The 15648-nt window shown below is 44.7% G+C and overlaps 2 protein-coding genes across 3 annotated transcripts; both read left to right on the forward strand.

Annotated features, from left to right (window-relative positions):
* Nucleotides 1-221: 221 nt before the first annotated feature.
* LOC127326194 (DNA (cytosine-5)-methyltransferase DRM2) lies at nucleotides 222-7287 on the forward strand. 2 transcript variants are annotated; one of them, XM_051353059.2, is made up of 9 exons: nucleotides 222-462; nucleotides 1798-1923; nucleotides 2020-2140; nucleotides 2212-2258; nucleotides 2353-2505; nucleotides 4409-4508; nucleotides 4723-4790; nucleotides 4884-6085; nucleotides 6961-7287. In XM_051353059.2, exons 1-8 carry the CDS (start codon nucleotides 457-459, stop codon nucleotides 6057-6059), a joined length of 1797 nt encoding a protein of 598 aa, XP_051209019.1. In that variant the 5' UTR covers nucleotides 222-456; the 3' UTR covers nucleotides 6060-6085; nucleotides 6961-7287. The 2 variants fall into 2 exon arrangements, with proteins under 2 accessions (XP_051209019.1, XP_051209020.1); XM_051353060.2 differs by having other exon boundaries at nucleotides 1798-1914.
* Nucleotides 7288-11180: 3893 nt separating this feature from the next.
* On the forward strand, nucleotides 11181-15384 carry LOC127326193 (uncharacterized). Its single transcript, XM_051353058.2, has 10 exons — nucleotides 11181-11391; nucleotides 11464-11668; nucleotides 11764-11924; nucleotides 12039-12184; nucleotides 12526-12588; nucleotides 12683-12775; nucleotides 13268-13429; nucleotides 13514-13620; nucleotides 14302-14447; nucleotides 14531-15384. Exons 1-10 carry the CDS (start codon nucleotides 11289-11291, stop codon nucleotides 14797-14799), a joined length of 1455 nt encoding a protein of 484 aa, XP_051209018.1. The 5' UTR covers nucleotides 11181-11288; the 3' UTR covers nucleotides 14800-15384.
* Nucleotides 15385-15648: the final 264 nt, after the last annotated feature.

Here is a 15648-nt window from a genome sequence, read left to right on the forward strand (position 1 = left end):
CGAAGAAGGAGGTTACCCCTACCTTTACTGCGCTGGAATTTCAGCTTCTCCGGCCATGCCGAGGCGAAGCGTCCGCACGAGCGACTGAGCACAGAAAACTAAACAGCCTGAAAATGCTAGGTCGATGCGAGCCAAGAACGCCCAGTCTACCAAACAGGTCCTCGAGTATCCCGTCCCGCAGCTTAAGAAAAAAGAGCAGCACGGCTGGCAATCATTTCCACTGGCTTGATCTTAAACCCAAACTCAGCAGCCCCGCACCAGGCGCAGCACCCTCTTCTGCAGCGCAGTGCCGCAGTCCCGTGTAGACCAACGAGCGGGTGAGTAGCACGCCGTCGCCCTCGCGCTCTCCCCTGCCTCTTCTCCCGCTGCCCCTCGAGCTGCCCTCCCCCTCGTCCTCCTCCTCCTCCTCCTCACGGCAGGGAGATAGATTGAGGGGGTGTGTCCTTCTGACCAACAATGGTGGTAGGCTCTCTATCTTTGCCTCTCTGCTGTCCATTTTAGCGCTTCTCAGATTTAAGCGATTTTGATACAAGGTAGAATGGTGGTAGGAATATTTCGCGTGCGAGGATTGCATCCCAGATTATTTCTTTTGCGATTCCTCTGCACAACAATTAAATTTTCCTCTTTTTTCCTGCGAAAAAGTTCCCATTTACTCGAAACTGTACGAACTGCCCCCCCCCCCCCCCCCCCCCCTCTGCTCATACGATCTCTCCATTCCGATGAGAGGGAAGTCCTCGTCTCTATCAATGGCTGACTTGATTTATCACTTTATCAGTCGGTGCGCCACTCGGTTTTGCTTATAGGGTTTTTGTGGTTTCTGTGATTGAAAAGATCCATCTTTTTCCCCTTGGTGGATGCGTTCCATATCCTGGAATTGGACCCGCCTGTGTTAATTTTGCCGTATAGCATCCACAGACTTCGTGTTTCCTTGGATGGTTAGCTCGGATGCCGCAGTAGTTTGTCAAAATACTGACCTGTATTGGTGAAATTGCAGCACTAGCTGAACACCTTATACATAGGACACTCTCATTTGTATATATTTATTGATGGTCCATTCAATCTAATATATGTTCTAATTCTTTAGTGCATTCTGGACCCTAGAGTAGTTGAATGAGGCCATGATAATTTCCGTTTCGGGATTTCAACTGTGGTATGTTGTTTTGATTCATATGTTGTTCATGTTGACACATTGATACTGCGGAGTAAGGATTTTTTTGTTTTAGTTTATGTTACAGTAACCCACCCACCTATTTGGTGAAGAAATTCTTGCTTCTCTGGCACTTGAGCTCATGCTACAAGCATCACTGCCATACTGCAGTACTGCATGTTTGGTTAATCTTATTCCAGGTGACAGTGGGAAAACCTGGTAAATCTGACCAACTTTTAGATTTACCAACCTGATCGCTTTCCTCCCAAATCATTTTGTAGCTATGTTATGCATAATCTGTTACTTATGCATCCTCATAATCCACGTAAATAGGAATTTGAACTGTTTCTAATTGTATCAATAACTGTTTATCGGGCATTAGCTTGATGTATTGTTGTGGCATGGGTGGAGGGGAGTTTGCAATATAAAAAAGTGGCTGTTTTCTTCTTCCTTTTTGATGTATTCTAATAACTATGTAATTGAATCTTGCTGTGCTAATTTCGTGCTAGAGATTTTAATTGAGATATCTTGTGGTTGTTGTGGTCTTATAACGCAATAAAATTCTTACCTTGTGTTATTTTCTTCTTTATAATTGCTTTTCTGGTGGTTTGCTTTCAATATTGACCGACGTGTGCTAACTCATGTCACAGGACTGGGTTAGCGATAGCGATGACAGTGATAAGTTTGAGTGGGGAAGTGATAGCGAGGCTGAGTCCTCATGGGCTCCGAAATTGAGGAAATTGGATGCTCCTGGCCCGTCGATGCTGGTACGTCAGGTAGTAACAGATATAAAAAAATGTGTATTTCATCACAGGAGCGGCTTATCATTATAATGATCATAGTGTGATATTTGTTCGTGCAATTGTCTAAAGGATTCTAATGGGTGGGTCAACGGGCAAGCAACATCTATTTCTTTAGTCGAGGTATATGTGGGAATGGGTTTCCCAAAAGAGATGGTCATGAAGGGTATTAAGCAGATTGGTAATACTAAAGGTAATTAGTTTCATTTCATTTGTCTTGTTTGTGTTTGCACATTTTGCTCCAATCGAGGATTTTGCTTTCAGGGCATAGTAATGAAAATGCATTGCTCGAGCTGCTTCTCACATATAAGGTATTCTCCGTGCTCTACTACTGAGTTTATTATATGATGCCCTTGTTTTGTGGTGGAAATTATTGTGTATTCCAATTGGTCATGTGAAATGCAGGTAGTAGGTGAAGACGCTGCAGTGGGTAATTGCTCTGCCTCTGGCTGCACCCCGCTGAGTGTTGAAGATGATGATGATTTTGACTTTGAAAACTGGGATGTCGATGATGATGCTGGTGCTAGAGAGCACAACTCTGATAGTTCTGGTGATGAGGTAGATGATACATTATCTTTAGTTCGTTAGCTGAGAATTTTGTTACCATATATGTATGCACATATGTGAAATCTTTGCACTGCATTCCTTGATAACTTCTCCTATGGTTCCTTCTTAACGAGTGCCATGCATACTTGAGCACCCAATTTAGTACTGTTTGAGCTTTGTTTATTTTGCTCCCAGCCTTTCGTCAGTGTAGAATTGCATTGCGAAGTTTCAGTACTTGATTTGTTTTACTCAGAGTTCTCATCATGTTTAAGTTTATCATGTACGAGTGTAATGTTTTACGAAGTGAGTATACCAATACTCTGGGAGTAATCATGCGAACTGGAAAGTAGTAGAAAATGAGTGTATTATTGTCCTACTTGTCTGTATTTTTCATAAATCAGAGAATTCAGATCTATTAGACACGCTTGTTTTCTCTTCAGTTACTATGCATTTGAATATTTACAAGATTCAGGACTTGCGGTGTTATGACGCTACGAGAAAATCATATTACAGGTGCTTTAGCCAATAGAAGTGGCTACACATACTGCAGGCGCTTTAATGTGTAGAGATATGCTCTTTGATTTTTTGTGTACTCCAAGATATAATGTACAATCTGACTGAACTCAGAAGAGTTTAGAAGAACAGAGGCTGAACTTAAAGCGCTGAATACTAAAGAAACAAGCAAGAATGTAGCTGGACCTAAATAATTATATCATGCACTGAAGTAAAGGTTGTGCTGCGACCCGTCTGATCACATTTCCGCAAAATCAAAGGGGGGTCACGAAATAGGATGCAAGCTAGGACGAAGAAAGGTCTTTCAGTCTTAAATGACATAGTTCAAGATTCTTATCTTGACTTATAAAAACGTGGGATTCAAGGCTTAAATGACATTATCTATAAAAAAGGTTCAAGATTTTTTTTGACTTTCAGTTACAGAAAATGATGATATTACTGAAAAAGGACAGCACATACCACACTAGTTGCATCAAACTTCCCTCCAGGACTAGCCTCAAGAAAAATAAATATCTACCTGTTAGAGCCAAGAAAAATGAAGGATTCGATCCATACATGTTCTTATAGAAATGCATACATGGAGTCACTAATTCAGAAATCTCAGAGTGAAACATATGTGATGTCCCATTTTCTTACAAGTGTATTCATAGATCAGACCCACAAGTTATGCAAATAGAATGAGTGAAGAAAATATTGTATGGTTCAATCCTATATTCCTATTCATGTCTAGATATATGTAATGACTGAATTCAACAAGTATGGAAATAGTATGGAGCGTTTGATCTCTATTACACATGCTCAGCAAAAAATATCTTGAATGCTAGCAAGGAAATGAACCTGAAATAGGGTGGCATGGGAATGTTGTCATCAGTCTTATCATGCAGATGCACCCAGTTTCCTCATCATCCATCAGTTCTGAAATCGGGATGAAGAGACGGTATAGCCGTGTTTCATCGCTGCTACGCATCCAGCACAGTGTCGTTTTAATTATGAAACAGCAAATTTGGACATGTAATTTCAGTTTACTCCAGCATGACCAAAAGTACCTATATTACCTTTATGTTGTTTCGAGTGTAAGATGACAAGAATTTGTATTCATGCATATAACAGTTCTTGTATTAATGTTCTTCTCAAATATCACCAGAGCAAAAAACTGACTTCCTAAATGATCTCATTAATTTGATTCTTGAATAGTTTTTCTCTCTCTTTTTCTTGGGTAGTCAGTGCTATTCATCTCTTGATCATTGATTAGCTGCTGTCCCCTTTCTTTTCTCTGTTCATGTAGATGTCGCTGATCACTATGCAGTTGTATTTTTCATCAGCAGTCAGTTAGTTGGCATTAAAAAATCTGTAAGATGTAGCAAGTGTTTTCTAATCTCGGGTTTTGTTGTGCTTTGTGCAGGATTTTCTACAAGAGATGTCAGAGAAGGACATGAAGTTGAAAACATTACTGGGCATGGGATTTCCTGAAGATGAAGCCAATGTGGCTATTACAAGATGTGGTATGACTTGTGTGGAAATTTCTGGATTTAATTCATTATTCACTGTTAGGTACACGTACATGTATATACACAAACATGTGGGCCTATGGACCACTTACACACACACAACACATACACAGCCCAACATGGTGTACCACTTTTTTCGAAATAGATGTGATCACACTTTCTTCGAAAGGGACCTTTATGTTGTATATTTTTGCGTACATTTTTCTAGGTGTGGATGCTGCTCTCTCTTTATTAATTGATTCTATCTCGGCATCACAGTACGCAGGAGGTCATGAGGTAGTTTTTTTGATCCGATTACATTTGAATAAGAAAACTGCTTCGCTCTTTTAATTTGATGTAAGGACACTGTAAGCTTTGTATGTTGGGCAGGTTATGAATGGATGCTTCTATTCCACTGGAGAGAGAAGGAAAAAAAAATTGATGGAACAGACCAAGAATAAGATGAAGCGGTATAGAGGTGGAGCACAAGGCAATCGAGCCCCCTTGGATGGTAGCCATGATGAAGAAATGCCTATTCCAAAGCCTATGGTTGGATTTAACCTGCCTGGTTATATGCGATCAGTGATCAGAATGATTCCTGAACAAGCTAGGGGACCACCTTTTTTCTACTATGAAAATGTGGCCCTAGCTCCAAAAGGTGCATGGCCAGAAATTTCAAGATTTCTGCATGACATTCAACCAGAATTTGTGGACTCTAAGCACTTGTGTGCAGCTGCCAGGAAAAGAGCATATATCCATAATTTGCCAATTGATAACAGATCACCTCTCCGGCCCCTCCCTCCAAAGACCATATTTGAGGCCTTCCCTCATTATAAGAAGTGGTGGCCTTCCTGGGATCCAAGGAGGCAGCTCAACTGCCTGCAGACTTGTGTGGGAAGTGCAAAGCTGTCAGACCGGATTCAATGTGCTCTTGCAAGCTCAGACAATCCACCGGCTAGAAGTATTCAGAAATATGTCATGAAAGAGTGCAGAAAATGGAATCTTGTCTGGGTTGGAAAGAACAAGGCTGCTCCGTTGGAGCCTCAGGAGTATGAAGATCTACTTGGTTACCCGAGAGACCATACTAGGGTACTTGGCAGGGCAGAGAGATACAAAGCTCTCGGCAACGCATTCCAAGTTGATATAGTCGCTTACCACTTGTCAGTGCTCAGAAACATGTTTCCCAATGGTGTTAATGTGTTGTCCTTGTTCAGCGGTATTGGAGGAGCAGAGGTAGCTCTGCACAGGCTTGGGATCCACATGAGAACTGTCGTTTCTGTTGAGATAAGCGAAGATAGTAGGAGGGTTTTGAGGGGTTGGTGGGATCAGACTCAGACAGGCACATTGATTGAGATTGCTGACGTGAAATCTCTCAGTAATGATAGAATTGCATCATTTGTTAGTACATTTGGTGGCTTCGACTTGGTGATTGGGGGCAGCCCTTGTAACAATCTTGCCGGGAGCAACCGACACCACCGCGATGGCTTGAAGGGCGATAAATCCATCTTGTTCTATCACTACTCCAGGATCTTGCGTGCCGTCAAGTCGTCTATGGCAAGATTGTAGGATAATCATTGTTTACGCAACCTCAGGTATGAATAAACAGGTTTCTTTTGCTTCTGCCATCACTTTGCCGTTATGGCTATGAAAATTTGCATTGACTGCACCCATCTATTATATTGCTCCTCTCGACAACTTGTAATTTACAAAAACTTTCCCCCCAGATAGTTTGTTCTTGGTCTGAAAGAACCACTCCTGATGTTATATTTCAAATACTGGAGATGTCGTCTATACATCACGTTCTGGTTTTCCATTTTCCATTACACTTGCATCAATAGGAATTTCGGAGTCAGTAAATTCTGTTTTGAATGGATTTGGACCAAGGACGGAAGCAACAATTAGAGATTCTTCCGTCCTTGTTTACCTGCTTCCCTCTTGTGTGACAAAAAGTTCTAAGCTCTGAAAACCTGCTTCCTTCTTGTGTAACAATAAGCTGTATGCTCTGAAAACCTGCTTCCCTCTTGTGTAACAAAAAGTTGTATGCTCTGAAAACCTGCTCCCCTCTTGCGTAACAATAAGTTGTTTGCTAGTATTTAAAAAGCAAGCAGGATCCTTCCATTTATTTTGAGATCAGACAGGAGATAGCTCAGAGTTGGAAGATGAGATGATTTGCGTTTGTTTCCCCTTGTTTGAGATGATTCTAGGTGTTGTAGACATCCTGTCGTGTATCTGGATCAGTAATACATATTACTTTTGGTTGGTTATGCTGCTGGTTGTGTTTCTGGCTATTTATTTTCTTCGAAATGGGGTATATCCCCAGCCTGTGCATCAAGCGATGCATACTTTTGGTTGTGTTTCTGGCTATTACTCTGCAAAGATGTGGTGTGCCATATCCTTTACAGCTCTGCAAAGATATGGTTCTGGCAATGGCCGTTCGTGTGTCTCACAATTGCTGTTCTTTTTACAGGTGCAGCTGAAAAGTCAGTATGAAGATCAATGTTCCCTGGATGGATGCTTGGAGGTTGCAGTCTCTTGAGCTATATGAAAACAATGTCCTCTTTTTGATCCTGTTTCCCTGAATGTTAATTCTGTTGATGGTGCTTCCTGGATGAATGCTCTCCTCTTCATTTGCAATCTGGGCTGCATGATGACCATTTTTTTTTAGTCGTGTCGACAGTGACAAAAATTTGAGAGAGAACAGCTGTTACAATTTGTGTCCAGTTACCATTACGGTTATCAACTTATTGAGCAATGGAGGCAGTTGTCCAACTAGGATTGGATACAACTTTTGACATATGCATGTCATGTTATGGTCCCACTAATATGTCTTTGTCTCAAAAGCTGATTTGATTTTTCTCTTTCTCTCTCACATTTTCACTTAGTTTTCACTATAGCTGAAGAGGCTGCCTCCTGATGAAGAGGCTGCCTCCTTATCCGAACCTACTTTGAATCACCCGAACCAAGATAAAGCTACGAGACAATACCCCTGAGGCTATGCATTGGCCATACCCTTAGACACTGTAGGCAACCAGCTGGTGTAGATCGTCAGCCTGAACCTTAACCTGGACTGCATGTCATTCCTGTGTTATTGTGCTCTGTGGGCATAAATAGTACCTGTAGCCAGGGTTTTATTTGTTTTTCTTGTCACTGCTATGCTTATCTTCTATTCCTGTCCAAATCGGGCGGTCTCACTTACCCAGAGATGAATGATCGATGGTGAGGTCCTTGTTCCTGAATTCGAACTCTTTTGCAGCGTTGTTTAGCGAGAGCTTGAACTGGACATGGATCATTTTCGTCCTATTTGTCCAGACTTAGAGCATCTCCAGTCCCGTCCCTCAAAGCGATTTAGGTCGTGTCAGACAAAAAAACGTTCCCAGTCGCGTCCCTTAAAGTCGTTTTTTTTCGGCGCGCCTGATATGGTGTCCGGCGCCCCGAACCCGTCCCAGCCCCAGAGGGGACGCACCGGGGACGCCGGATGCACTGAAAAGCGAGGCGGGGAGTGGCGGGACTGACCCGTCAGCGGCACATTGAATTTTAACCTAACCGTCGCCTACCTCGCGACGGAAGTTATTGGCGAGCAGCGACGGTGCAGTTCCCGTAGAGGCGCAGTCTGCGTGCCGGCGTTAATGAGCGCCACTGCTCCCCGCCTCCCTCCGGCCTATAAAAAAGGGTCGCGTCTCATCGTTCCTCTCACACACAAACCCTAGCGTCTCTCTCCCCAACCCTAGTCGCCACCATCTAAAGAGTCTACGCCATGACTGGTAGAGGCGAAGGCCGAGCTCGCGGCCGTGGCAGAGCTGCACGCTCGTCGTCGCCTGCGACGTCGTCGTCCTCCTCATCGTCGAACATGCATGATGAGGAGGGGCCCGTGCTGTTCGAATTCATCATCATCCTCAAAGGCGACCCACACGGCATCCAGAGGCTGCCGGACACCTTCACCGACTTCGTCGCCGACTACGAGCGCCCGGGCTCGCTGCATCTGCGGGAGGATGGCTGCCGCTGCTGCCGGTGCTGCCGGTGGATCGTCGACGTGATCTACGGCGCGCGCGGCAAGATGTACCTCCACATCGGCTGGAGAAGTTCGCGCGCTACCACCGCCTGGAAGCCGGCTTCGTGCTCGTCTTCTCCTACTTTGGCGACAGGGACATGAGCGTCAAGGTGTTCGACGAGACGCGTTGACGCCGGAACTACCACGACGACAGCGCCGAGGAGGACGACGACGACTGAAGAGTATTGTTTCTTCGCAGCGAAAAAAATGCACGAAGGTTTATGGATGTTCTTCATCGGAAGAACCAACAGGAGCACCCTCACTAGCTGGATTTTCCAGTTTGGGTGACTGGGTGTGCCCTCGAGTGTTCTTTCTTAGCAACGAACACACGAAACCTTGGATGCTCGGCCTAGTTAAGTTTAATTTTTTTTGCATTGTTTTATATTCGTGTCAACCATGGTTCAAACTATGTATTAGTTTGTGGAAAACCATATTCCAAACTATATCTTCATGTAAACCACGTTCCAAATTATGTAATAGTTTGTGGAATATTTCTTCTCTTTATTAAAAAAATGCAAAAAACAAAAAAAATATTTTAATATTTGGGGTGGCGTTTGGGGGACGCAGCTGGGGAGCGACGTCCCCCAAACGCGGTACGAACGAAACACGTCCTCCAAACGCTCAATCCGGCACCGTTTGGGGAACGGTTTGGGGGACGCGACTGGAGATGCTCTTATATTCTTAAACGCAATGTACATCATTGGGTGAAAAGGAACGAAAAACTAGCTGATTAAATCTGATCATTGGTGATTGATTTGATGGTCAATTCTACAGTACTTTGCTTAAGTTGTAGTTCAGACTGCACCTTGTCAGATGGCCCAAATCCACTCGAATGGAGCTTCCGTGTATCCATGGACCATGGCATACATCCTTTCACTCTGTCTCGGTTTTTCAGATGACCTAGTAGGCTGAAAAAAAACGAAGAAGTTAATTTCTCTTTCTTTCCATCTGCGGGTTCTCGTGAATTTTTTTGTTGTGCCATGAATAGTGAGATATAAGGCTTGGAAATGCCAAAATAGAGTAAAAAGAGTACAATATCTTTTTTTTTTAAATGTGCTCAAGCATTGTACTTTCTCCGTTTGAAAATAAGTGTCTCAACTTTTTGTAGATATGAAGGTATAGGTATCTATAACAAAAGGGAAGTGCTGACAATCCTCCGGAGGCTAGGGCCTTCTGAACCTCCGGGTCGAGCGGCCGCCACGTGTCCGTAGGAAAGGAAACAAGGACAAGAGACTGCGTCTTGCGTCTTTCTCTGCTCACATCCGAAGCACCATGGCCCCTCTTCTCCTCCATCGCGGCATAAAATAGCATACGCCGGCGCCTGTAGCATGGAGACTCCGGCTAGCAGCATCTCTGCCCGACGGCGGTAGCATGGACGTCCACCGCCGGTAGCATCTCCTCTCGCCGCCGGTGATGCATCACCGTTCGCCGCTGGCAGCATCGCTGTCTACCGCCGGCAGCACCACCACCCGCCGCGGAAACGTCGTCAACAGTCGCCGGTCCCAGGGAACTAGGGAAGCCTTCGCCGCCGCCGTCCCAGCTTTCGCCGTCGCCGTTGCAGCCTCCGCCACCGCTGTCGCAGCCTCCGCCACCGCCGGTCGCAGCCTCCGTCTTCGCCGGTCGCAGCACCGCCATCACCGTTGCCGACGGAGCTTCCGCCGTCGTTGGTTGCAGCACCACGATGCACACTTGTAGCATGGACGGCCGACTAATGAAGCAACGGCGGCTGGCGTTTCAGCTAACGTTTGCAGCAAGCAGCGGCAGCTGACCATGCAGCACCGGCAACCTTCAGCGGTGGCCGGCATTTGTAGCTTAAGCGACCGCCCGTTCGCAGCTCGCGCACTTCACGTTTGCAGCAAAGAAGCCAAGCGGCGGAAAAGTATGTAGCACTGGCGACCAGCGTTTGTAGCAGCGGTGGCATGTGTTTGCAGCAGCATCGACCGGAGTTTGCAGCAACGTCTAGCGGCGGCGTGCTTGCAGCAGCAGAAAAATCATGGAGGAAGGGGTGGCGCGGTGGAGGTCCGTTGGCGCGCCAGAGGTCGGGTGACGGCCGACGAGGTGGAGTTGGAGCGGGGGATCCCGACGAGGTCGGTGGCGAGAGGTAACGCGAGGCGCGAGCGGGAGGTCGAAGCTCGGCCAGAGGAAGAAGACGATAGAAGAGATGAGGTAGGGAAGTACAACACCGTTTATGGCTTGGAGGAAAACGAGTGGACAGAAGCCCTCTTGATAGGATAAGGTGGGTCCGTCTGTTGGTGGACCTGTGCGGTACGCGGAGCCAGCGATGCCGATCCGCTCCATCCGACGGCTGCGCACCCGGAGGCTGCGACGCTACGAAACCTCCGACGGGAACGAAGCGTTTTCCATAACAAAAATACATCTAATACAGTATATCTAATCAAAACTAAGACACATACTTTTAAACGGAGTTAGTACGCCTTTGAGAATTTGGGGTCAGTTTTGTAGTGTGAGCTGACCGTGTGCCTCAGCAAATTTTGCTTTAAAAAAAACAAAGAAGTTGGTTTCTCCTTCTTTGCGGATGCCCGAGATGGCGAGACGGCCGCAAAGCCACAGCCCCTTGATCAATAGCTTAGCGACCAAGCTAGACTTTTAATCTAAAAAAAAAACACTCCGTAAATACAAACTAGTCTAGCCGACTCTCACAGACAGACAGCGTTGTTTCAAAGCTACGCTCTTTCCCTCCCTTAATTTCTCCCGCCGACGAAATCCCCAAATTCACCACCGCCGCCATGCCGCCGCCGCCGCCGCATCGTATCCTCCTCTTCGTCGCCGTCTTCCTCGCCAGCGCCACCAGCACCCTTTCCATCTCCACCGCCCCCGTCGAGCTCACAGGTAACTATGCTTCGCACCCCCCTCCCAAGCAAATCTCCCTAAACCCTAACCCTAACCCCCCTCATCTTGCAGTCGCTTCGCACCCGCCGGCCTCCATCCACCTCCCGCCGGCGGCGCCCGTCGATGGCGAAGGGAGCGGCACGGCTGGCCCCTTCTGCACGCGCGTCCACCTCCGTGGCCACGCCTCCCGCCTCCGTGACCCGTCCCGCTTCTTCCACGCGCTGCGGGTCCGCGCCAACGCCTCCCGCCCCAACGCCCTCGAGCTCTGCTTCCACCGGTAAGCCAAAAATACGAAAGAAAAACCCTACTTCTCTTTTGTGCTTCTGCTTCTCGGCCTGATTTTTTCTGGGGATGTGCGCGTGCTGTTTGTAGGAATGCCACAGTCGCTCCGTGCAAGTGCGCTGCGTCGCAGTGGCACAAGGTGCCCAAGAGCGGGCTATGGGCGCAGTCCATCTCGCCGTACGACCACCGGATCATCGATTTCCGCATGCCTGGGGACCCTTCGAGGTCCGTTGTGGTGTCCACGGAGGAAGGTGTGCCTTTCTTTTGGTTCCTGCTCTGCTGCGATTTTATTTGTTTTACACTTAAATGACATCTGTTGGCCTAGTTATTGGATTGAGAATTCGGGCTTCTGTATGTCTTTGCAGAGTTCTTGCTCCATAGGGTGGTGTTCCTGGTGCTAGGGATGGTGCTCATGACGGTGGCCCACACGCTTAGTCAGTCTGTAGTGTTCTACTATGGTGGAGCCATGACCATCGGCATTTTTCTCGTGGTACTCATTATACTCTTTCAGGTGAGCTATTCTTCTATACTCCGTTCTCTATGGAGGACAAGTTAATTAATGTAGTAATTGGCACTGATAGAGGAGTCAGTTTTTGTAATGGTTCAGTGAAGTTAACTTCTCTACTTCATGTTGCTCGCTGTGATAATTTTAGTTGTATATGTGGAACTATCGATTATAATCATCAGAATGCTGCAACATGTGTTCTCCATCCTTTAGTATGGTGGATATTATCTCCCTTTGTTGCACGTATATTATCTCTGGTACTTGGTTTGCTAGTCAGTAGTCGCTCCCTGAGCTGTTATTCGTTCTATTTCTTACTATCTGACTATTTTCTGTATATCTATTTTCAGGGGATGAAACTTTTACCCACTGGTAGAAAGAGTTCACTTGCTATTTTTGCATATTCTTCAGTTGTGAGTATTCATTTGACTATTGAGGATGCTTTCTTCTCTGATTTTCATGTCACACTCTTGGACCATAAATTCATGATGAATTCTCAAAAAACAGGTTGGCGTCACAACATATTTTCTGCACTATTTGTCGGGACTGCTGCGTTCAATGCTGGTGGAAATTGGAATTGCCGAAGACATGCATAATCCTGTATGTAAGTTCTCCATTTAGGAATCAATTATGGTTCATTGTGCTTGTTTAATTCCCACCTACATTTACATCTGCCGAGGCACAACATTTTAAATTGTCCCATGGCTTTTCATTCTTGGGGCTTACATTTTCTTTGTTTTGTCTTGATATATTACTGTGGCATATAAAATGGAATGCTGAGTATCTAGTCCGAATATGCTACAGATGCTTGTCTTTTTTCGTTCCTGCTGTCTATTGCCTGGTTCTACTAAATGGCCCTAGAAAGTGTCTTATCATGTTTACATTATTATTATTCCTTTCTCTGCATTAGGTTGTAGCTTCTGTCCCAAAACATAAGACTTGCATATCCTACCAAAACGTCTTACATTTTGTCTTACATTTTGGGACAGAGGAAGTACCATATAGGATCATCAATGTTTCAACAGATTTTCTATTCAAGCCTCATTTATCACTGCTCTAATGACGTAAAACTTGTAAAATATATTATTGCAGCTAGGTATATTCCTTCTCGTATGTGTCATCTTAGCTGGAGCCTGGTTTGGTTACTGGGGTGTCCGTAAACTCGTTCTAACGGAAGAAGGATCTGTTGATGGTGGCGTGGCTTATTTTGTCGAGTGGGCTATCTTGATTATTTCTGCTGTCATGATTCTCCAGGTACCTTTTGTAACAGATGGTTGTTGACTATTCTACTAGTTATCTCTTAACTGACTGGTAGTTTTGCTTCTTCCATTCCTGTAGAGTTCTCTGGACTATCTCCTTGCATTTGCAGCATTAGTCTTCTGCATAATCATCAAGACAGTTTCAAGGATTGATGGAATGTCAGGATTTGTACGCCATTTATTAAGGTATGAATTGTGATACCGTGTACCGTGTTATCAATGCATGACCCTTGTACTGTCTAGTTGAATGCCAGCATGCTAATTATAGCTTTCCTTTTATTCATGGTATTAAATGTATGTTAATTGTTAAGTATGCGTGAGGCATACGTTGGGATATTCCTGCTCCTCAATAGTGTTAAATGCTAGTATCTGTTGGTATACATTTTCTGTTATAGGAGTACACAGTTGAAATATATTGCACGCCTGTCATCGTGGTATTAGTCTTTTGGGTGAAGTGGTTGATCTACACAACTCAATCTGGTCAGCCCTAGTATTTTTTGGTGGTAATATCAATTGCCAACCCGCAGGTTTGCCATGCTATGAAATTCCTTATTGACCTGTTAGGAGCATCTTTTTGTGCATTTTTTTTTTATTCGAACACGATATAGAAACATTAGAAGAAAAAACTATACCATTTAGATAAAACTGTGTTCACAAGTTGAAGACCAAAGAAATAAACTGTAAAAATTGGATGCAAAATGAAAACTTGATGACATGGGAGAGATCTGGGTTGAGAAATGGACCTTTTTCTTTTGTTTAACATTGTTGTCAGTTGTCACAAGAAAACTATTTTCATCACCTGAAAAGGCACTACTAACTTAAATGGACATATCTTCCCAAAAGGACTGAATGAATATCTTTTGGCAGTGGACTTTCCAAGGGAATCACACGTCCCTTCCGCTGTGAAGATTTGGGTGAAGGGTATTCCAACACGAACGGGACTCACCAAGATGGATTTAGCAAGCTTCATCAATACCTGAAACGAACACCAAGACAGAATTCACCTCTTTCAGGTTTGCCATCTTTTTGCTGTATGATGTCTGAGTTCACTATTGTTTGTGTTTGCGACTTCTTACTTCTTATTTTACTTTTCCAGGCTCAGGGGAGAAAACATTGTCACAAGGTCTTGCTAGGGACAGCTACTATTCTACCTACCACACTACCCCTGAGAGGAGAAAGTTCTCGAAAGAGGAATATGAAGCATTCACCAGAGAAGAGACAAAAAAGGGCATGAAAGAGTTGTTGTCCTCGCCGGCTTTCAACAGGTGGGCACTAGCCAATGCAGACAGGATATCAGTGACTCCACCAGGAACTGGAATCAATAAGAGCAGCCAGCAGCGACAGCGTTTTCTTGGATTGTTTTAATATCTGTATGATATCTACCTTTGTTGGGGTGATCTGGTTTCATTTGCCAATCAACGAATTGATCAGCCTATCAGTGCTCCTGATATCTTTAGTGCTTGCAGCAACTGGTGTGTTCAGTAATTCTATGAAGGACAGCATAGCAGGTGAATGATGCCACGTTTCTTACTGGCAGTAAGTATGCTGGCTTCTAGTCTTATTAGGTTAGCCAGATCTTAGTTCAGAACATCAGCATGTTTTGTTATTTCTCTGGTGAATCTCAAGTTCTTTTGAAATGGATCACTGCATCTGGATGTCATCCCACAGAATGGGGAACAGATTGAAGACACTAGTATCAGCCACAGAAAGCAGAGACATCTGAAGGTGCAATATGATTCAAGGTGTCATTCAATCTGCAAGTGTAGTTAAATTATGGCTCTGTAGTTAAATGTTGAAAAGGCAACTAGTATTTTCTTCTCTTTTTCTTGGAAAGAGAAACTAATTCCACTGCTGCATGTAGATTAACCAGCAGTTCCTGACTTTTGGTTGCTTATTAATTGTGTGAAGAATGAAGTTTATATTAGTACGTATCCACCGTGGTTGTATGAACGATGCTTCTAGATTGGGATACACTGGAAAACAGTGTTACTCCGTATATGTTGTCGCAACTGCTATTAGTTTGTACTACACTGAAGTGTATGCGATCCACTCATACAATGCATGTGTTCGATTTTAGAGCATCTCCAGTCGCGTACCAAAGCGGCCTCCAAAGTATTTTGGGACGCGTCGGCTATTTTACCTCTCTAGTTGCGTGCCTCAAAGAGCTTTTTGGGCTTTTTCGTCTGGTGCGACCAAATACAGTATCCGGTGTCT

Source organism: Lolium perenne, chromosome 4, assembly GCF_019359855.2.
Source record: "Lolium perenne isolate Kyuss_39 chromosome 4, Kyuss_2.0, whole genome shotgun sequence".
NCBI classification, from domain to species: Eukaryota; Viridiplantae; Streptophyta; class Magnoliopsida; order Poales; family Poaceae; genus Lolium; species Lolium perenne.

What these genes read in the sequence shown, in the direction of transcription:
- LOC127326193 (XM_051353058.2), top strand. Translation starts at nt 11,289, where the DNA reads ATGCCGCCGCCGCCGCCGCATCGTATCCTCCTCTTCGTCGCCGTCTTC. An exon ending in TACTCATTATACTCTTTCAG is followed by an intron (nt 12,185 to 12,525) that starts GTGAGCTATTCT and finishes ATCTATTTTCAG; the next exon opens with GGGATGAAACTTTTACCCAC. An exon ending in CTGCTGTCATGATTCTCCAG is followed by an intron (nt 13,430 to 13,513) that starts GTACCTTTTGTA and finishes CCATTCCTGTAG; the next exon opens with AGTTCTCTGGACTATCTCCT.
- LOC127326194 (XM_051353059.2), top strand. An exon ending in CGTCGATGCTGGTACGTCAG is followed by an intron (nt 1,924 to 2,019) that starts GTAGTAACAGAT and finishes AATTGTCTAAAG; the next exon opens with GATTCTAATGGGTGGGTCAA. An exon ending in CTGATAGTTCTGGTGATGAG is followed by an intron (nt 2,506 to 4,408) that starts GTAGATGATACA and finishes TGCTTTGTGCAG; the next exon opens with GATTTTCTACAAGAGATGTC.